We start from the raw sequence: 23,099 nt of genomic DNA on the forward strand, positions 1-23,099 counted from the left end.
AAGGACCTTTCACTTGAAGAGAGCTTTTTCAGAGTGCTTTTGTATTTATTACCTTATAAGATCTTCACAAAAGCTCCATGAGGAATAAAAGACAATGATTATTAGGGGCTATCAAAATTGACTTTTCTGTATGGACAGTGTCTTCTTACCTATGTGGGCTTTTCTTTTGGTTGGTAGATATAAAATTACAGAATCCAGTAGCTGAATTACAAAGTTATTCAATTTAGTGCTTCCCTTGCATCATTCCAGATAACTGCTTAATGTAATGGCAGTATCCAGAAGGTTCTGACACATTCAATCAGCATGTTTACATATGAACGAGACCATGACAACATGGTCCAGAATGTTAGAACCTTTATAATCAAGTGATCAAACTCATATTGCATTAAATTGAGATTATTTTTTCCCATCATTAGACAAAAAAAAAAAAAAAAAGATACCCCCCCCCATATTTAGTCATTCTTTCTACTAGAGATAAAGCACCAGTCCCGAACATTTGTCCTCATTGACTCCTTTTTCTAAACTTTTAGTTATTTTCACTATTTCCTTTTCGATTTTCTCTGAGATCTACAAAAATTAGTCAGGGTCAAAAACTGGAACATAATAAAACATGGAATTTAGTAAGAAAACAAGCATGTGGCTCTTGAATCTATTCCTGAGTACTACAGTTGGTAGTATTGTGAATATGGATGGGTTTTTTATAGTAGCGACATGAGAACAGAAGGAAAAATAAAATTTTCCATGTTTATATGACAGAAGAAACTAATTGCCATTATTGGCAAGAAGTTTTCAAGATCTTGGATACGTTACTCATTTACTTTTTCCATGGTGTTAGTTTTACGCCAAAGCTTCACTAGATCTTTGCCTTTTTTCATGGGAAAACCATTAAGAGGGTCCCCATAACTACACCGTTTTAAATAACATGTAAGATAGCATCACTTAACATGAATTCTGTGCTACAGTTAAGTAATATTCTGGTGACATTTAGGTGTATTTCTGAGAGGACCACTGAGAAATTCAACTAACAACGACATGAATTTGTGTGTAATATCATTTATTTCTATGACTTTCATGTTGATGTCCTTCAATTTCATATCTTCAACTCAGATCTTTCTCCAGACTTTAGATCCACATTTGCAACTGCTTCAAGAGAGGTGATATCCTCACCTCTATTACTCACAGACACATTAAAACTGACCCCATTCTTGACTTCCCTCACCACAATTGTTTGTCCTCTTGAATTCTGCAACTCCATGAAGGCACCACTCTTCACTTGGTCATGCCATGTGTTAAGCAGGCACTGACTCCTCATTTTACCTCACATTCTCCCTTCACCTCTGCCCCCTATGGAGCACATCACAATGTTGATGTTATCTCCAAGTAGCTCACATATCTGTTTCATTTGTCCAACCTTCACTACCAGAGTGATCATTCAAAAACATAAGTCTGGTTATTCCATTTCTTTACTTAAAACTAAGCCATGACTCCCCAGAGGCTACGGATAAAATCTGAACTCTTAAAAATAAGTGGCAAGGGGTAGAGAAAGCTGGTTTACTCTTACTGGGCCCTTTGGTTTCAACACTCTGCCCCTCTGGTGGCATTTTACATGTCTCCTATCATTTAATCCTGAGAAAATCCTGTGAAATACTGTTATTATTGTATAGAAGGGTATCAAAGGGACTCAGAGGTTAGGCAATAAGTAAATAAGCTTTAAATTAGGGAACTTTTCTGCCTATAAGACCCATACACTATCTACTACACCATACGTTCTTTTTGCATAATTTAGCCCCAGCTGATCTTTCCAGTCTCATTTCTTGTAAAAAACCACATCCCAGCCATAGAGAAGTTCCTTCGGATTCTCAAACTACCACCTGACCAAGCCTTTGGACATGCTTTTTCTCTGCCAAGAATGCTCTCTTCAACACTATGTATCTGGCTACCTCCTAACACATTCTTCTAATGTGATTTTCTCTAAACAGTGGTTCTCAACATTAGAATCATGGTCAGAACATGCTGCAATCAATCCAGTTTGGATCTCTGGGGGCAGGGGGGTTGAACCCAGGGATCAGCATTTTTAAAAGCTCCCCCAATGTATAAGCAAGGTTAAAGATCACTGTCCTAGGCCTCTCTGGAAGGCTTAGCTTAATCTTCTGTTTTTACTAGATGCTGTCTAGCTTCTACTGTAATACTCATCACGCTACTATAATTATTGTCTTAGTATGTCTGCTTCACCTTTGGAATATGAGCCTTCCAAAGGCAGAAATCATGTTCTCATATGGAGGCTTTTGAGTATATGTTACATGGTGATTCTGCATGTACACACACACACACACACACACACACACACACACACACACACACACACAGACACACAGTTGAAACCAAAGTTTCATAGAACAATACTGACCCCTACTTAAGAGTGATGAACTCATGATTTTTAAATTTTATTCTATTAATTTCACTCCTTTCTATCTAAAAAATGTGAATTGATACTCATTAAATCAGTTACTCAACCTGGTACTTTGTCTGAATTGTGTTTGAAAAGCACCTCTTTTGGGGTCCTCATGATGGGATTAATTCCCTAAGAAGAGGAAGAGCTATCAGAGCTCTCCCTCTCTCTCTGCCATGTGAGAACACAGAGACAAAGCAGCCATCTACAAGCCAGGAAGAGGGCCCTAACCAGAACTTAATCATGCCGGTGCCCTGATGTTGGATTTTCAGCCTCCTGAACTGTAAGAAACAAAATTCTGTTGTTTAAGTCCCCTCTCCCACCCAACCCCAAACCACAAAAGAAAGAAAACTGCCTTTCTGAGCATGTTTATATCACTAGACCAAACACATGACACATGACAGGTACCTACCATGACACATGACAGTTATTTAGTAAAGATTTGCTGAATTAATAAAAGTTCTCAGGGAAATAATATATATATATATATATATATAATTTTTATATATCCAGAGCAGTAGGCAGTCATCACTGGGCAAAAGTAAAATATCAAGATTCACTTTCATGCTCTTTAGACAACAATCAAAATACAAAGACTAAAAACTACATATAAAACTCAATTCAAATTAAAGCAACAGGAAGAAATACACTGAAGTTTTCCTTTTCTTCGAATTAGGGATCCTTAGATTACCTTTCTATTTCAGATGTCTCCAAAAATATGATACAATTTATTCAAGCTTGTGCTACTAATTGTGCTACTAAGATTGCATTCTTTCTTCTTCCTTTGGAATTAATCAGTGGGCCAAGATTTTGTGAGAAACACTGAAGAAGCTATTTCCCCAATTTCAATAATGTATTAGAAGTCAAAGATATCTTAATTTATAGGTGTCTGAGATGCACGATATAAAGTTTATCAAACTTGTTTCTCTGGAAATGTTTTACTTAATAAATGAAAATTTTTATAATGGGGGGGTTGGGAGGAGACATGAGTAAGACATACGAAATTAGAGAAGGTAGTGAGTTGAAAGATATGGTCTAAGACATGACCCAGATCACAGATGAAGGAATCTCAAATATTAATTGCTCCTTAGTCCCTCTTGCTGAGAAAAAGATCTTAATTACATTACTTTTGTGACCATCTTTCCCTAGTACACCTTCTTTACAAGCTGGTATTACAACGATCTCTCAGGGGTACTTAGAGAACCACTTAAGATTTGTGAAACTCTTGTGAAATATTTACAAAGATGTAGAGTCTTTGCATTTTCAGTTAGTTATATGTTAGAACTTTGAACCATGAACATTTTTATCAACTCTCTGAGGCACACAGCAGGGAATATTTTAGACAGAAGAAGAATCTGATTCAATTATACATATAGTCCTTCATTTTAAACATAAATTTGCAATTTAAAAATTCCCAAACTTTCATCCCTCAGGGTATTCTATAGAAATACATTGGCTTAAAAATTCTGGCTAGACTATCAGAAATAACAAAATCCCCCTCATCCTAAGTACAAGGACAACTGCAATGTTCTTGATTTTAGTTAGGAAAGTAAATAACTTTTTTTTTCTAACATAAGAGGAAATTCTAATGTCTTTTGGAGTGGAATTAATTTAGTTCCATTCAGAAAGCACATGCTTCATAATATATGTATGCTTCTAAAACTCATGAATTATGATTATTGATGGGAGAATTAAATGTCCTATGAAGTGGCTAATAAACAAAAGTGATAAGTAGTCTAGCAAGAGCCAGAGTCTTCATAAATAAAACAACTGATTGACGGTCACAGAGAAAAACACATTTTGTGAAGGTTTTCACCTTCTCTCTCCCTCCATTCAGTAGCAGTTGTATAAAGTAAAGCATCACTGCTTTCAGGTAGACAGATACATCAAAATCTATTGGGAGGGCTGTTGTATTGGCTAGGCTTTTGGAGTTTTCTTTTTTTAATATATGAGAACTGTGCTTACTATACAGCATGAATCAATGAATACAATGCTACCAGCTACTTCAAATGAAGTAATAAGGCATACCATTATACTTTTTTTCCATCATACATATGACAGAAATTTTCTTTGGTTCAAAATAGAAATTCATACTTGGAGGAAAATAAAGCAAACACTTCCATAGAGCTGACATATGGAAATTGCATGTAATCTCCTAAGGTATGTAGTTTTATTTAGTTCCAAGTTTGGCACTTCCATTTGTTGCTTTTAAATCCCAGTGTCTTGACTCAATTTTATCAGTTGAAATGTGCCGTTAACAAAAATCAATAGTTTCAGAAGTTTACAGTTTTTACCATGACATCTCTAAATCTTTCATCAAAGGACTGTTAGTCCACCACCAAACTAAAAATCAGAGTTGGCTATAAATGTCATTCCTATCCATAAAATGTAGTTTAAACCTCAGGCAACTGGAACTTATAGAAAACACAATATTAACTTAGAGGGGAGGGGAAACATGTCTCTATTTTAAAATAATTTTGGAATCTTAGGTAATCCTACTACAGTTAAGGAGAAAGTGATAAGTCAAGGTTTTCAGGAGCTCTAAAAGCTTTTATATGGCTTTTAAGAATAAATATAGTTTATCACTTTGGGGCTGAAGCAGTAAAAAGTCCCTGCCTTATTCTCAAGCTCTCTCTTTTTCTGCCTCCAGCACCCCGAAGGTTAGGCATAACATGTGCCATCACTTAAAGACAGAGGAGGATAGCCTGATCGACATTGAAGTTTATGTGAGCATCAAATACTGTTTGGTTTGGTTAAGACACTGAGGAAAAAAAGGAATACAGTTTTTGAGGAATATGGCATAAGTTAAGACATTTTCTTAAAATAATTTCCAACTGTTTTTGAAACAGAGGTCAGAAATCTAAACACAAAATGTAGATTATTCTGTTCTTTCATCGTAAATATAGGTAGGAAACACAGCATTTTTTTTTTCTTTCATGATTCAGAATCTTCCAGTTTCTCAGAATTAGGAGTTTATATACAAATTTTCATTGTATAGTACTGCAGATATAATTACAAAACATATAGGAGATAATCAATGTATCTTTGCCCTCACCCAGACTTACTATTTTAAGGAATGTTTTATGAAATCCTGACATTAAATTCGTTTTACTTATTAGGTTGTTCTTTATTTTCAAAGTAATCTGCTAAAAAATCCACTTAATCAAAGTTTTATTATTTATCTACCATAGCTGATGAGAAAAATGTGAGCCCATATATTTATTAAAATTTTAGGTGGCTTTATGGGCATTTACAAGGTGAAATAAAATTTTATTTATGAAATAGCATAAGCCAAATAATTTACAGCAGTACATTGTCAGATCATACATCTAGCAGTGAGCAAAAATCTCTACATTTGCATTGCCTTTACATTCTATCACAAGCCATGGGAGATATCTACAAAGGTAAAGTCTAGTATTGTTCCAAACCAATTACTTCCAAATGATCAAACTAACTCAACACACATTGTGGAGGTGAAAGTGGGATCAGAGAAAGATGAAAGCAAGAATGATGAATTCAGAAGCTATAAATTGCCACCATTGTGGCAAAATTCTGCACAAGAGCGGCAAAGTATCATATCAAAATAGAAAAAAAGGAAGAGGAGAACAACAAGGAGGAGGGGAACAGAAGTATCTTTGTTTATTTGTGATTTAATTTTGAAATTATTTTTCAACCTAGGATATACTACTGTGGATTTATTAAATTGTGTTCCCTCAAGGTTCATTTATTGGAAGCTTAATCTCCACTGTTACTGTTGAGGGTGGGAAATCCTATTATGATAATTAAAAAGGGGGGCCTTGAAGAGATTGTAGGGCCATGCCACAGTGAATGGATTAATAATGGTGGTCAGGGGAGTGGTTTTGAGGGCTTTAAAATTTGCAATATGATACCCTGCTGTCACTGTTGCCACCACCAAGGCCTTCACCAGCTGTGTTCCCTGGAATTTCGTCTTTCCAGCCTCAGAAACTGTAAGCAATATATTTTATTTTCTTATAAATTACGCAGTTCCGTGTATTTTGTTATAAGCAACAGAAACAGACTAATACATATACTATCACTTTTTTTCATCATAACTTAAAAGTACGAAAAAAATGGAGTTAGTCTTAAAAATTGATCATGTTTCTCTAATACTCCAAATTATATCAGAGATACTAGTAAAGTTCTTATATAAAGTCAGAAAAACTAGCTACACATAATAAAACTCTACAATAGTTCAGGAAAATTATATCAGGTATTGCAGATAAACTTTAGGAACCTCACTGAACTGCAGAACTTGATTCTCACTAAGACTCTATTTAAACAAAACTACCCTAAACTCTGTTTTTGCTGTTTATATATTTGGAACTTTATAGCAATAATTTTTATTTCTAGGAAAAACAATTCTCTGAAAATTGTATGATCATTAACTATGACAAATTTAGCCATCTCATTTTTATTTTCACAGATCATGTTAGGAAGAAAGCTACAAAATGCCAGATTAACATTTCAAAACGTATTTGAAAGTAATGAAGGGAAACTGATTCAGTTAGCAACGCTAAATAAAACAGACAATTCATACAGATGCTTTCCCTGTAAAATATTAAATGAACACTTAAAAAAGTCAACTTTTTCAATTTAACAAACCAATTCCTAACTTATTTCTCTGTTTGAGCAAAGTTTCTCCTTGACTGAAGCTCTGGTTTTATATGCAAGTTTTTATTTTCTGGTCAAAAACATCCACTTTTTATAAGATGGGGGTGTTAAATGGAATTTTAAATGAATTTTCCTTCTCCCTCTGCCTCTCTCCTTTTTGCCCAAATGCAGACATATATCAAGCTGTAAAACACAACTATTTTATTTTGTCCCCACTTATCAGTTACCAGTACAAATGCTGAAACTTGTTCAATTGGATTCACAAGCGTGTTAAAGCGGAAACGCTTGACTTACTTGCCATTGTTTCATCAGCTCTCTTACTCCCTTGGAGTCTTCTAGGAGTTTCTCCTTATGGGTAGCATCCTGTAGGACGTTGGCAGTTGTTTCAGCTTCTGTAAGCCAGGCAAGAAACTTCTCCAGGTCCAGGGGGAACTGTTGCAGTAGTCTATGAGTTTCTTCCAAAGCAGCCTCTCGCTCGCTCACTCTGCAAAGGAACAAATATCCAGATGCAATTCTCAAATATCAGAATGGTGCACCCAGCGAACTCCATGAAAACAGCAAAGAAAGAAGGACTGAATTGCAATATGCCAACTAAGGGGTGTGTTGTTGCTAAAGTTCTTCCTTTAAGCAACAATGACTAGAATATTGCACAGTCTGTTTACCTTCATTTCTATTTAACATAAGGGCTTCTGAATGGGGGGAGACAGGCAAGAGTATCTATTTAAAAAAATGGTAATAGAATATTTCTACAAATCTCTTTCACAAAAAAAGAGTAATAGATATGAAACTTTGGATGTTTGAAAGTTCATATACGGACATTCAAAAATATTTTTTTAACATTATAGATTTTTTCTGGTCAATTTCTTAAGTTTATTCTAATATATGCTGCAAAAGTTGAAGGTGATTTTTATAGTAAAACCCTAAAATCCCTACACTATGCCTATCTTTGATGCCACCCTGAAGCAGGAAAGAAGGATTAGATAGGCAAGAAAGAAATTCAAGAAAATACCATCATAGAGTCAAAAGTGAACACTGGAGGAAAAAAAAAAAAAAAAGAAGGGAATTGGAGGGCAAAGGGAAAAACACAAACAAGCAGAAAAATAACATTTCATAGAAACCATTGTGCAAAATACCATTTTGCATGACACTGGTTTGTCATAACTATTGTGTTAGCTTTATACTTCATTGCTTGAAGGTCATACAACTGAGTATATTGTCCAAAAGAAAAATGTTATGTGTAATGGAAAAAGTAGAGTCTTGAAAACCAGAGAGATCCCAATGTCCCTTAGCAGTTGTGTGATATGGCAAGTTACTGACCTCTGATTCCTCAGCTTCTCATCTGCAAGACCTATTGCTGTGATGAGAATTAAAAGACAATAACACAGCATGTAAAGCTGAGTGTCTTACACATTATAGTCACACATTAGAGTTACTCAAAAATATTAGTTCCTTCTGCCTGCATCCCATTTTCCCACTCTTCTAGTCTTAAAAAGGATGAAACAAATTCCCTAAAGACACAAAAATCTAAAAAAAAAAAATTCTGATAATATATATAATGCGTGTATTGAGGACACACACACATATGCCCTCAGCAAATGCCTACATAATAATAGCTTGGGAGGGAAAATTGCCTTAGGCAGTAACAGTCCCATCTAAAAAGATTCAGGTAAATTTTGTGCGCAATGAAGAAATTAGTACTCTATTTAAATGCCTTATTTGCCTTCTATTACTACACAAACACTTTCTGGGATTAAACATAAGCTAAAAATGGATTTTAAAAAATTGAACATTTGAATATGATACACACTGCTTGTTAAGACATGATTGTCAATAATTATGCAAAACTGCAATTTATTTCAGCAGCAACTTTATCATGGGATGTGCAAACCAGGCAATAAACAACTCCTGCCAAGCCAGCGGCAGCAAAGCCCCCGGAAGAGCTGTTTATTCATCATGGGTGAGGTTTTTGCTGAGCACACAGTCTTCCACAGTGTAGTTTTGGCGCTTGTACTGGATAAAAATCTTCTGTCTGCGTTAACTGGTGGAGGGAAGAATAGGTTTATGAGGATGCAGCTATTGGAAAAAAAAGTAAGCATTGCACTAAGCTATTTATCAACTCCTAAATAAACTTTAATACTGCACAGCTGAAAGGTAGCATAGTGTTCTGGTTGGAAAAATAGGTTAAACCTTGTGTAGTTCAAGGGTTAACCTGGACTGCTGGCTCCCTGCTCATCTGATTTTCAGGCAAACTATCAACACGAAGAGAGATATTAAAATCGTCATTTATTTATTTATTTATCTTTTTATTTATTATGATTAAAACATTTAGAATTATTGCCAACAAGCCCAAGAATCTTCATGTTACAATCAGGACTGCAACATACAGGTTGAAACATGTGTAATTGCTGACAATTAATCGTTTCTGACCTACAAGAGTGGCGATTTCATCCAGTTAGTGCTAAGACTTACTTGACCTCCAGCCCCAAATTTGGGATAGAGATAAGCTGTCATATTCCAGAAGCCAAATGCAGGGTTAGACATTGATATATATTCTAACATACTCCAATTTCAAACGAAATGAAAGGACAACACGAAACTCTCCCATGGTAGAGTGAAACTTAGAGAATTAGGTATTATGCATTTTATTATCAGCGTCACATTCGCTGCATCTTAGCTCTTCTGTCCTTAAACTAGAAACACCACTTACCCTCTGCTTCCAGAGAAAGTAACTAGTAAATAACATTTCAAGACTTATTTGCAAAATGTGATGCACATAAATCAGATGAAAAGGTCTACCCAGACAATGAGATTTTCAGCCAAATCCTACCAGTGAGTTTGCTGCTTTGTAAATTAGGCCCTCAGGGAAGAACCATAACTCTTTCAGGACAGTAAGACACCATTTGCCTAAACGATACCCTTGTGGTCTGAAATATTGACAGCATCAGGCTGAAATTTTCTAATTTGAAAAATACATTAAAAAATTCAGTGACAACAACATCAGAAAATCTCTTTAAATGACCTCCTTTACAAGCCTCTTTGATCATAGGTGAGATTGTTGTTTCCTGCTTGTTGTGGGGGTTTTAAAGCTACAGCCTTTCTCCTGGGATCAATGCATGCACATTGAATTCCTAAATTTTATTTGTGCCAAGACTAGTCTAGAAATGAGTCAAGGGTACTTAATTTCCATACTTGTGTGTTCAAAATAGCTCTAAATGTATCCAATAATTTTTAATTTTCTTTACCCATATGGCTTTAAATGGCTTACATGATAAATAAAAATATAAAAATAATGAGAATCCAATAAATAAAAGATTGGCTTAGAACAAAACTATAGATCTTGAACATGGACTATTTTTTTTTTATTTCTTTGTCTAGGTTATCAAACTGTAGACCCTGGAGAAAATTTGGCTGAATTTTAAAAGTAACAATTATCAGATATTAGTAACAGTAATAATGCTTTACAAATAAAATCTACTATATTGGTTAAGTACTTTTTTATATAACAAGGTTTAATAATCAGCTATTCCAGATTTATGATATACAGAAATAGCTGGGAATTTGATGGAGTAAGAAATAGTATGGTGATTTCAAAAGGTTTTCATTCTATTCATAGAGGTACCTTGTACCATTCTCAGTATGTAAATAAGTAACTAGTTTCCCTTCCTTTTCACTTTTGCTCTTTATATATTGGATTGGCCCATAACAAATCAGTTTTCAAAGTGTGGTCCATGGATCAGCAGCACCAGCATCATCTGAGAATTCATTAGAAATGCAATTTCTCAGGCCTCAAGCTAGACCTGCTAAATCAGAAACTCTGTGGATGAAGTCCAGCCAGCTGTGTTTTAACAAGCCTTCTAGGCATTTCTAATATATACTAAAGTTTGAGAATCACTGCTACTGAGGACCAAACTTTGAGAACTACTGATATAGCATGTGTTTGACATCTCCATTTTGTTTTTTAAAAAAGAACTGATTATTAATGAGGCAATTAGATAAGTATACTCTGATCTGTCATTAGAGACACACACACACACACACACACACACACACACACACACACACACACCATGGTATCTCTGAATAAATCTCCAAGACTCCAGATTTTCTATAAAGTTGAATATCACTGATTTGTTATGGGCCAATCCAATATATAAATAGCAAAAGTGAAAAGGAAGGGAAACTAGTTACTTTCCCAAATAAGGCTGAAGAACTTAATGTACAGACAATATTCCACTATTAGCTATATGAATGACAAACACTTCATTAGTGCATTGTATCACAGGATTATGTGTGTGTGTTTATAACCAAACAAAATAAATAAACACATTGAACATTTTTAGGAAAAAAAGGCTGAATCTGATATGGAAGGTTATTTTGCCCAGGTGTTTCTGTAGGTGTGACAAATTGGGGAAATTCATAGCACTCAGTGTCCTGCTACATAATACTTCCATCTGTACCATGGTATTGTCATGGAGTATCCACATAAAATACTCTGAATCTTTTCTTCCTGGTTTACTTGCATTTTAACCACTACCATTTCCTCTGATATATTTAGGGGAAGGATTACAGGATCATGATTTTGTTTCTTTATGTGTGTAAGGTATAAGTCAAAAAGAATGGCCACCTTAACGGCATCTGGATTTAAGACCAAAAAGTTTCTTGCAAAGTTAACCGCTACTCACAGAACCAGAGTTAACCTGAAGTTAAAATTCGCTGTAACCATAACAGTCCCTACTAGTTTGTTAGTAAATAACGTACATTTTGATGTTTAAAAAAATAATAACTTTATATTGTACTATATTTGCAAGGGGCAGCTAGAAATTTGTTACCTACAGATATACAGCACTTTGTAGAAAGGATTCCTTTTCATCTCTAGCAATTGTATTAGTAATTAGCACTAATGAAAAGCATTAATCTAAGCAAAAACTATCAATAATGCCTGGACTAGTATTCCATTAGTTCCCTTCCTAGTGACAACTCTAAGACTGTGGCTTTATCTGTCTTTGGGCAACACCTACCTAGAAATATGACTACAGAAGGGTTGTGGCAATGAGAGGATGTTTTTCATTTCTCCTTTGTTATCTACCTGTAAAGTGAGGAGTACACTCTCTCCTTTTAATTTAACTATTGACAGACACTTGCTTTTCATGGACAGCATGAGGGATGGTGGATCTAAGGTATAGCACCAAAATATTTTTTTTAAAGCTAACACCTATGTAGCTCTTTAAATGTTTGAAAACATATTCAGAGTTATTCTGCCATTATTTCATAAGGTATTCCCAATTTTTCTACCTGCAGTCTACTTCTCATTTTCTTTGTGTACTTTTAGTTGGATATTTAATTCCTTCCCAATGGCTTCAACCTCCATACAAATTATCTTTAAATCTGAACCTCACTCTTATTTCCACATACCTACCAACATCTCATTTATTAATTCATCCATGCATCTATTCTATATCTATTATGTGCCAGGATCTATGATTGATGGTGACACAAAATTCAATAAGATATGGACTTTGGCATTTAACATAGTCAAGTCTGGTAGATGAGACAGAAAGGTAAACATTTAACTATAGTTACGATGTAATTAGGGATATAAATCATCTGAATTCTTTACCAGTCGCTCAAGTGTAACATGTATCACACTGCACTCATGAATTTTTATCTCAATTTGCCTAACAAGTGATGACTGTATCTTAAACATTTTTGCCTCTTCCTATCAAAGGAAGTGAGGAGCATCTAGCCGGGCTTTGTCTCCAAATACAGTGATGGATCCTCAATAAAAGTTTGCCTGATTAAACTGATTTTCATAAAAACAAGAAATCTTTTAGATATACAGTACAGGTCATTGCTGGTTTCATTTTGCTGCTGCAGAGACTGAATCTGAGAGAACCGTAATGATGTCCCCAAGGTTGTACACAAGTAATTGGCAGAGCTGAGATTATAGCCGAAATCTTGCATCCCAGAAAAGAGGTTTTTCTTACTCTGAAGATAGATACTGGTGTTCATTCCTCTCTGACATATTCATTGTTACTTAAAGAAAGAAAAGTGTAAAAAAGGTTATGCCACTGAATCATGAACTTCATTTTGGAACCCAAATTTAACTTTTTGTCACTTTACCATAAGCAGGATCATTAAAACACACAAATATCTACACAGAAGGGAACACATACATACAAAGATACTCTCCTATCCCAACTATAGCAAAAAATATCTAGCTGGTCTTTGCTTCAAAACAAAAAAATCCATTTTCAACGCAAATTTGCTGGTTTGCTGTTCACCGACAGAAGAATTAACGAGGTTTTCATCCCCTCTCTCCTGAGGTCTGGTACTAAATTACTCAAACTCTCCAGAGTTAATTGGAAACCACGACCTAAATGTTCCCAAAGTATTGCTGATTAGTTCTCAGAAAACTCATTCCCATCTTTCGTCACCCCAGACAACACAGGATGACTTTTTAACATATGCAGTAGCAACACACTTGCACAAAGAATAGATGAATCCTCCAAAGATAAACCACAGCTTTGAAGCTATCTGTAGACTTCCTTCCATGATATATTTTAGTAAAAAAAAAAAAAAATACATACATATATATATATATATATATCTCAAATAGAATTTACTTTTTTTTTTCAGTGCAGGATTTGTAATACCTTTATTTTTTTCTTGTGTTTTCTTTATTTGTTTAAATTTTAATTTATCAATATACAGCATAGTTGATTTTCATGTCCCTTTACCAGTTCCTCCTTTTCCTCTCTCTCTCTTCCCTCTCCCCCCACATCAACATCATATCTGTTCACTTGTCTTAACAAGTTCAAGGAATTGTGATTGTTGTGAGAATTTACTTTTAGATAGTAAGGGAATACAAGCATTATCAATCATGCAAGGAATTTAAAAATACACATTCCATCTCTTTCATATTTTTACATTAGGAATGTTTTTAAAATTAAGATTTGGAAAATATATCATTAGGGAAGTAACCGTAATTATGAACTTTCCCTAAAAGCATTGGGACATTCTTGAAAAGTAAATATTAGGAGAAAGCAGTAAAAAATGTGCTTTCTACTATTCTTTGCATTACTCATTTCATCTGATTTGTGTTTCTATGTCATAAATCACTGAGAAAAAAATTGATGAAAGAAACGTACACAATATTATGAACAGATGAAACATATACACACACAGACACATACATCTTTTCCTTTTTTGAATTGTTAAGGAGATTAACACTCTTTAATCTAAGATCTGTGTATTATATTTTTCTACTGGTACAATACCAAAAGTCACTATTTGAGGAGGTTGAAATATGTTAGGAGTAATTGATTACATTTGATTTGGCTCATATACGGAGACTCAAACTATTTTATTGCACATTTACACAACAGTAAAGAACCTTTAGAAAAATGCAGTTAGTCCTGCCTTCCAGATAAATATAAACTTAGATTATGGCTGAGCTTATAGTTGGACACAATTATGCTCTAAGTAAATTTTCAATGATTTGTATAATATGAACTTTTAAGTTGGTTTTGGTCACTTGTAGTGTTAATCTCTTTAAAAGATATATTTCCTAATGCTGATAGACTAGATTTAGTAACTTCTTTTCTTTTCTAAAAGGATGTGACAAAGTATAGAAACCAATTAAAAAGACAAGCCTAGGATCAGCTCTTGAAAACCTCATAAGACTGTGCAGTTGAGCAAAAATATATATATATTCTCATTCACAGTAACTTAGAGAAAAACAGAACAGTAGATCGTTAGATGCAAATACATAATATTTAGAAGTCAGCAAGGCAGGCAGATTCAATTTGCTAAGATCAAAAGGCAAACACATAGCAGACTCACTTTAAAAGGCAAAAATGGCTAAAAATAGGTCATCAACAGATGAACTGAACTTGTAGTAGAGTTATACCAATGGAATTTGGAAATATGAACGATTTCATAATTACTGATATGAACTTCAAGTTACGGTGTCTATACAGTCGTGACTTTTATTGCCTAGTTCCTTACTCAGCACTTTCTTAAGGTTTATAAATACACTTTTGAAAGAGTCCTTTATATTCAACATTTATTGCTATAGTATTTTGCACTAAAATGATGTTCTTCAGTTTTCAAACTCTTCCAGAGATATCATCTCCTTTAATACTTTAAATAGCTTGATGAGGCTACTGGGTAGGTTGCTATTGTCATGAACAGTTTATGGATGAGAAACCTGACTCTCAGGGATGCTGAGTGAGTTTCCAAAATAAGTAGCAAAACCTGAAACACCCAATCTTGTCCACTGTACTGTAAGACATTACCTCTCAAAAGCAGACTTGCCAATTTACCTGTGAGGTAAATATAATGGATATTAATATATTACTCTTCTCAAAAGCCCATTGCTGTCTGTGCTTTATTACCTGAATTATGACTATGGTGTATATATGTGTGTGTGAAGACAAAATAAATTATTAATTATTATTCTTTTGTGTATCATCTTCAGCTGCCATCTAAGAGACCTATGAGAACAAATACTGCACTTTGGACTTCAGGTAGGCTTGAAAATTTTATTCAAAAAGAGGGCATTATAGGCAGTAATCAAATACTTTAATTCTTATAAAATAATAGAAAATTATACTACATATAATTGTGGCCTTCTCATAATGGTAACTTAATAAATGTTTGTTAATGATACAGAGATTATCTTGAAGTCTATATGTTTTGAGAAATGTTTTACATAAAAAATACCTAACATAAAAGTCAAACGGTTCATATCTCTATTTTCTAGAAATTTCAGTCAAATAAATACATTTTTATAAGACCAACTGAGAAAATAATCTTTCAAAGTGGCCCAGTCTTGGTGGATTCTAAAAGAATTGCTCTTCTAATTTTAAACCTATTTTAATGGCTCGTATATGATTTACAAAACAAGATGTAGGATTACAAATAGCTTGAGCCAATTAAAACTTATCAAAATAAGATTTAAAGTTTCTTGCTTTCTTACCTTTAATTACAAGAGGGAAAAACTTCATTTAAAAGACATAGATACTTTGAAATGCATCAATGGTGTTTTAGGTGGTCAATTAAAATTTTTGAAGAGCAATCGTAAATTAAGGATTTATTTTTTCAATTAGAACTATAAAACTAAAGGAATGAAACTGAGAGCTGTACCTGGTTTCAAAAATCCTCTAACTTATGAAAACACTACTTACTGTATTCTTTATGTTCTTCATCATCATCATTTACCATCATCAATTTATTGTAAATTCCTTGAGGGCAAGGATTCATACCACAGTTTCTGGCATTTAATAGACACTCAATAATTTCAATTAAAATCAATAAACTTACTATAAACCAGACACAGATTCTAAAAATAAGAAGGTCACCATCGCTTGTTCTTAAAAAACTTGAAATAATGAATTGGAAAAAAACTATCCTAACATTTATATGGAATAACAAAAGACTACAAATAGCCAAAGCAATTCTGAGAGGAAAAAAAAAAAAAAAAAAAAAAAGCTGGAGGCATAATACTACCTGACTTTAAACTACACTACAAAGCTATAATAACCAAAACAGCATGGTACTGGCATAAAACCAGACACACAGATCAATGGAATAGAACAGAGAATCCAGAAATCAACCCATACACCTACAGCCATCTGATCTTTGACAAAGGCACTGAGTCTACCCACTGGGGAAGAGACTGCCTCTTCAGCAAATGGTGCTGGGAATACTGGATATCAATATGCAGGAGAATGAAACTAGATCCATACCTCTCACCATATACTAAAATCAACTAAAAATGGATTAAAGAATTAAATATACACCCTGAAACAATAAAACTTCTTAAAGAAAACGTAGGAGAGACACTCCAGGAAGTGGGACTGAGCACAGACTTCATGAATATGACCCCAAAAGCACAGGCAATGAAAGGAAAAATAAATAAATGGGATTATATCAAACTAAAAAGCTTCTGCATAGCAAAATAAACAATTAATGGAGTGAAAAGACAACCAGCAGAGTGGGAGAAAATATTTGCAAAATATACATCTGACAAAGGATTAATATCCAGAATATAAAAGGAATGCAAACAACTTTACAGCAAAAGAACAAATAACCCAATTTAAAAATGGGCAGAGGAGCTGAATAGGCATTTCTCAAAGGAAGATATACGAATGGCCAACAGACACGCACAAAAATGCTCAATATCACTCAGCATTCAGGAAATGCAAATCAAAACCACACTGAGGTACCATCTCACTCCAGTGAGGATGGCTAATTTCCAAAAGACTGAGAATGATAAATGCTGACGAGGTTGTGGAGAAAAATGAATGTTCCTAAACTGTTGGTGGGACTGCAAAATGGTGCAACCTTTATGGAACATGGTTTGGAGTTTCCTCAAACAATTACAGATAGATCTACCATATGACCCAGCTATCCCACTGCTGGGAGTATACTCAGAGGAATGGAAATCATCAAGTTGAAGGTATACCTGTTCTCCAATGTTCATTGCAGCACTATTTACTATAGCCAAGAGTTGGAACCAGCTGAAATGTCCATCATCAGATGAGTGGATACGGAAAATGTGGTACATCTACACAATGGAATACTACTCTGCTATTAAAGAAAAAGAAATACTACCATTCACAGCAACATAGATGGACTTAGAAAAAATTATATTAAGTGAAATAAGTCAGGCACAGACAGAGAAACACCACATGTTCTCACTTATTTGTGGGAGCTAAAAATAAGTAAATAAATACACAAACAAATGGGGGGGAGGGGAATTAGACACAACAATCACAGTTCCTTGAACTTGTTAGGACAAGTGAACAGATATGATGTTGATGGAGCGGGGAGAGGGAGTGGGGAGGGAGGATTCGATAAAGGGACATGAAAATCAACTACATTGTATATTGATAAAAGAAAATAAAATTTAAAAACAAACAAAAAACCCCACTTTAAATAATTTCTTGATGTGAATTTATTGAATAATATATGTTAGTATAAAATTCTAAAGTTTGTATATTGCTTTCACAGAAATTATTTCATTTGAATACAATAATAATTTGTAGAAATTATCTTTGTTATAGAAAACTAATTCTATGATATACTGTTATTCAGTTATAACTAAGATGTTTAAACATGATAATGGGCAATTTTGTGACCAAAATTGTGTTTTGCTTTGTGAAGTGTTAGATATTAAATCTTTGAGGCTTGTTCTTTCGTCAAGTTTTATACTAGCAGTGAAAGCGAAATGGTGGACTATTTTAATGGACAACACATTGTATTTATTTGTCAATGACTGAATTTCTGTTACTCTCACATGAAAACTTAAATATTTTCTTTTGAATTTTTGAAATGTACTTCTGCAAAGAATGCTAACTCAATATTTTTTAGGTGTATTGTAAAAATGGAGAGCATAGAAAACAATAACTTCGGCCAAAATTAACTTATTACTTTGGCAAATTTTCAGGTTGCCTATAAGTTTGATCTTGGTCCAAAGACATCAAGTACTGAAAGGGCCTTAAAAAGTCATATTGTCAAGGCACCCATTTGGCTTTTGTCACCTAACATACTCTTGCACTCCCTACTTTTTAGCATCTATAAATTTGATGGGCATCCTCTCTGTAGCTCTACTTATGCTCTGTCAAAAACATCCAGTGTGTCAGAGATGAGAACAGAACCTTGTGGCATAGCACCAGAGATCTTTCTTCACCCCTTGACACTGATCTATTGATTGATATCTTTTGCGTAAAAGCATGAAATGGTTTCTAAACCATTTTGCCTTGCGTCTAGCCAGTATTTCTCCAACTTAATCACATACAATAAAAGACCTTGTCAAATGCCCTGATGAAATGTAAATAAACGTCTGCATTTTGTTTACCTACCATTCTAAAAATTCTATCATGTAAAAAATTACTTTTGCCTCAAACATTTAGATACTATAGGCCTTGTTTTTTTTTTTTTTTTTTGGGGGGGGGGTAGTTGTTCAGTATGGGGAACTGAACCCTTGACCTCGGTGTTACAAGGCTGTGCTCTAGTCAACTGAACTAATGGCCAGCCCCCAAATATGTTTTATTTATCTGTTTATATGTGTATATCTGTGTTTGTTTCACTAAATTACCTGGTTAATCTCTTCAAGAAATGGATTCATATTTGTCTTATAGCCTCCATCTAAGTAGCATTTTAGCATTCTAAATGTCTTGGATAGCTATAATAATATATCCTGTGATTTTTATTTAGAATTTAACTGCATTTGTAATCAACTGGTTAGAGGGCAATTAATACAGCTATGGGACGGGAAGGAGAATAGAAGTGTCATTAAGACCATTTTATAGAGACCATGCCATTCAATAAAGGTGGTAGAAACAGATTATAACTGCAGTGATAATCACAGAATTTTAAGAGATTAGTCTAGATAATCTAGCAAATCTTAAAATGCTCATTTAGTCTTATAAAAATGGCAACTGTATCACAAGAAATAGGTTAGGTTCTCAGAGAATATTGATAGTTCATTAATTCACAGATCAGTTTTTGTCTGTAAAAATATTTAACCAAATTATACAGACCACAGAAAGAGAAGCATTCTGGAAACTGAGAAAGGATTCTGCAGGAAGGGAATGGAGATGGTAGACTTCTTGCACGACAAAGAACTATCCCAAGTCCCACAGCACTTTTGAATGTCCAACTGTACATTCATAGGTGTGGAAACACGGTTTATAAACACCTGAACCTGGGACTTAGCTCAATTTTACATCTAAACATAAAATATTTCCCTCAAGTCTTTGATACATATTGAATTTTCAAGCAAGCAACTAATTGACACGAAGATCCAAGAAAATTTTACTTTGTGTTAGGAATTTTGCCAACGGTTGTTCAGTACTTTGGAAAATTACACTAGGATGGCCAAATGCCTCTCTTGGCATTTGAATAACCATATAACACACAGTGTCACTGTGTATTTGTTGATATTTCATACACAGTATCATCATCTAAAAACTTCACTTGTGTTCCAGTGTGATCCTGTCTGAATAACTGCATACTGACGTACATATTATTTTATCATAAACGACTAATTTCTGTTTAAAATTAAAGGCAGGGCATCATCTAAAAAATTGCTTGTACATATAGGTAGGGTATATTATCTACAAATTTTGGCTTACGAGGGTAAAGAAGATGTTAGAAAGTGTTTGTTATTAAAAAATAAAGAAAGAAAAGATAGGTGGCATTGGGCCTAAGCAGTTTGGAAACCACTGATGAAGAACCACAGGGAATTTTCAAGATGAAGAATATTATACAGAAAATAAATAGAATTTTTTAGGAGAGAATGAGGATGTCCCCCCATCCCCCACCCTGTGTATCCAATCTCTGATCCTTACAGCTCCATAGAGAATGAAATAGCATTTTAAAAATTGCTCTCTTTATAGCCAGCTGCGACTATCAGTGAACCAGAGGTCTACTTCATATACAAACCTGAATTAAAAACAGTCAGCCCTTTAGTCAGTTCAGAGCTCACGTTCTTGATTACATTTGACACAATAATCATCATCATATCTTAAGACTCAAATCAGCCTGACAGTGTTCGACTCAGGGCTGCTTCTCCCAATTAGCTGAAAATTGCAGCCCAACTCATCTTCTAGGGAATAAGTTTACATTTACAATTTTGCTGTGGTAGAAAGGCAACGAGCATGATGAAAGCAGCAAATCAACTTTCCAACTTGTACAATAACTATTTAAAGTTCACCCAAGTCTGATAAACCGGTTTTGACAGGAATGAAAAAGAGTAAGCTTTTCTATTATTATTTTTTAAAAAGTACACAAAGTTTAAGATAACTAGAGTTTAAACAAGAAAGAGGAAATAAACTCATACTGTGAATATTTTTATAAATTATTTTCCAAATGAAAATTTTCAGAAAGGACAGCCTTTTTTTTTTTTTTTAAAGTAAAAGATACACTAAAATAATTTGCAATTAATGGGTAGGCACATGTAATTTAAAAATAAAAAGTGAATAAGTATCAAGGTTCTAGGAATGAATTTCCAATAATGTGCTAACACAATAGCACTGTGTCTGTGTGATATAAGTGCTATCCTTTATATCTGGTTTAAAATTATTTCTCTTTTATATTTCTAGGGGGAAAATTTGTGCATTTTATTTACTTAATTATAATACCTTTCTGTGCGGATCAAGGTAGTTTGCACACACTATGAAAGAAACAGACAATGAAAAGGTAGCTGCACTTCATGGTGGCTGTGCTGAAGATCTGCTCAGATAACAATGACCTCATGTGCCATCATATAAGTGGATAACAGCACAGACACGGAAGACAGAAGTATACAGATAAGACAAACAGGAGTCTTGAAAAGCAGGAAGAATACTGAGGAGCAGGAGCTCTGGAAAACCAAGATGATCCTGGAGGAAGCTGAGATACAAGGCGTGTTGTAGCCACTGGGGATGGGGAAATATGAGGGCAGGAACAGGTATATAAGACCTGACAAGGTGCAAGAGCCCACGGGAAGTAAATGCCAGCAATAATGGAGACATACAATAGAGGCTAAGGTGGAGACAAAAAGGAAAAAGGAGAGAGGCAAAGTTGGGGACAGGAGCACTGGGGAAGTGACAGAAATAACAAATAAGAGACAGGAGGCACAATAAGGGCAACGATTCTTTGAGTGTTATTTTCCCTAAATATCCTTATTCACCCAAAGCTTAACATTTCCTACAAGACACCATGTTGTGAATATTTTTAATTCATAAATTTCCCTAAAGAGGAAATAATTATTTTTCTTATAGTACATTTACATACATTTGGAAGTTAGGATAAATTTTTCAACTTTTAAAAAATTTTAACCTATACCTTGTAATTTTACATACTTATGGGGTACTATCTGTTGTTTTGATACCTATATTCTAATAATCTGCTTAGGGTAGTTAATGTATGAATCACCCCATGAATTTATCATTTCTTTGTGGTGAAAACATTCAAAAGCCTCTCCTCTAGCTATTATGTAATGTACAAAACTTAATCACTTTACTGTGAAATAGAATGCCAGAACTTATTTCTCCTATCTAATTGTAATTTTGTACCTGTTGGCCAGCCTCTCTCTGATTTCCCTCCTCTTGCCCCTCCCCTCAGTCTTCAGTAACCACTGTTCTATTCTCTGCCTCTATAATATCAACTTTCCTTCCCCCCTTAGATTCCACATGTGAGTGAGGTAATCTGGTATTTGTCTTTCTGTGCCTGGCTTACTTCACTTAACATAATGTCCTCTAAGTCCATAGTTAGGATGAATTTTTAAAGTCTGGTTACTGATTCAAGTTTTAATCGTTTTGCACGAAAGAGGGCAAGACTGTTAAAACACAATGAATTTTCATCTGTTATACATAATATCATTTTAATGGATTTTGCCCCAAATCTTTGTAACATGCATTATTGAAGAAGAAGATGTTAGTGCTTCTCAATGAATTAACTGATGTCTTCTCCTTTAGGATTAGTCAACAATCTGAGTACCATAAGCAACATTTCTACTATAGAAACCAATGTTCACATTTTCTGTTGTCAGAATAATTAAATCTTTGAGAGTTGTTCTTATCTTCTAGAAAAATAAAAAATATCCTCATTTCTGCCAGCATTCTTTAACATTATCTAAAAAAGTATATATTCACATTTTATTGAAACTTTACAGTTCACTGCTATAAATACCATGAAGCTGACATATATTTCGTAAAGTTTGGCAAAAGTAACCAGAAATGAGATTTAGTAAAAAAAAAAAAAAAAAAAAATCCACATATTGAATTTTACCTTCTCTCATTTTACCTGAGTGTTTTTCCAAATTCTAGCATAGCTGAATCATAAGGAAACCAAATTAAAAATAATTTGAGTGACTACTACTCACTTTAAATTATGGATACCAAGTTGTAAAACATCTGGCTCATTCTTGTGCTGGCATGATTTCTCAATATATTAAAAATGATCTTTATATTTTTCACTTAAATAAGACCCTTAATGATTAATTAACTGATTTTCTTTAGCTGGTTTC

At 34.2% G+C, this 23,099-nt stretch overlaps 1 protein-coding gene across 2 annotated transcripts in view; it reads right to left on the bottom strand.

The window, feature by feature from the left end:
• The window catches only part of DMD (dystrophin), a 2,107,999-nt gene that overhangs the window by 477,121 nt on the left and 1,607,779 nt on the right, over nt 1-23,099 (bottom strand). For both annotated transcript variants that reach the window (XM_063083086.1, XM_063083084.1), the window contains exon 55: nt 7,376-7,565. In XM_063083086.1, the coding sequence (XP_062939156.1) occupies nt 7,376-7,565 (190 nt within the window). The remainder of the gene's footprint in view (nt 1-7,375; nt 7,566-23,099) is intronic.

Source organism: Cynocephalus volans, chromosome X (genome assembly GCF_027409185.1).
Source record: "Cynocephalus volans isolate mCynVol1 chromosome X, mCynVol1.pri, whole genome shotgun sequence".
Lineage (NCBI taxonomy): Eukaryota > Metazoa > Chordata > Mammalia > Dermoptera > Cynocephalidae > Cynocephalus > Cynocephalus volans.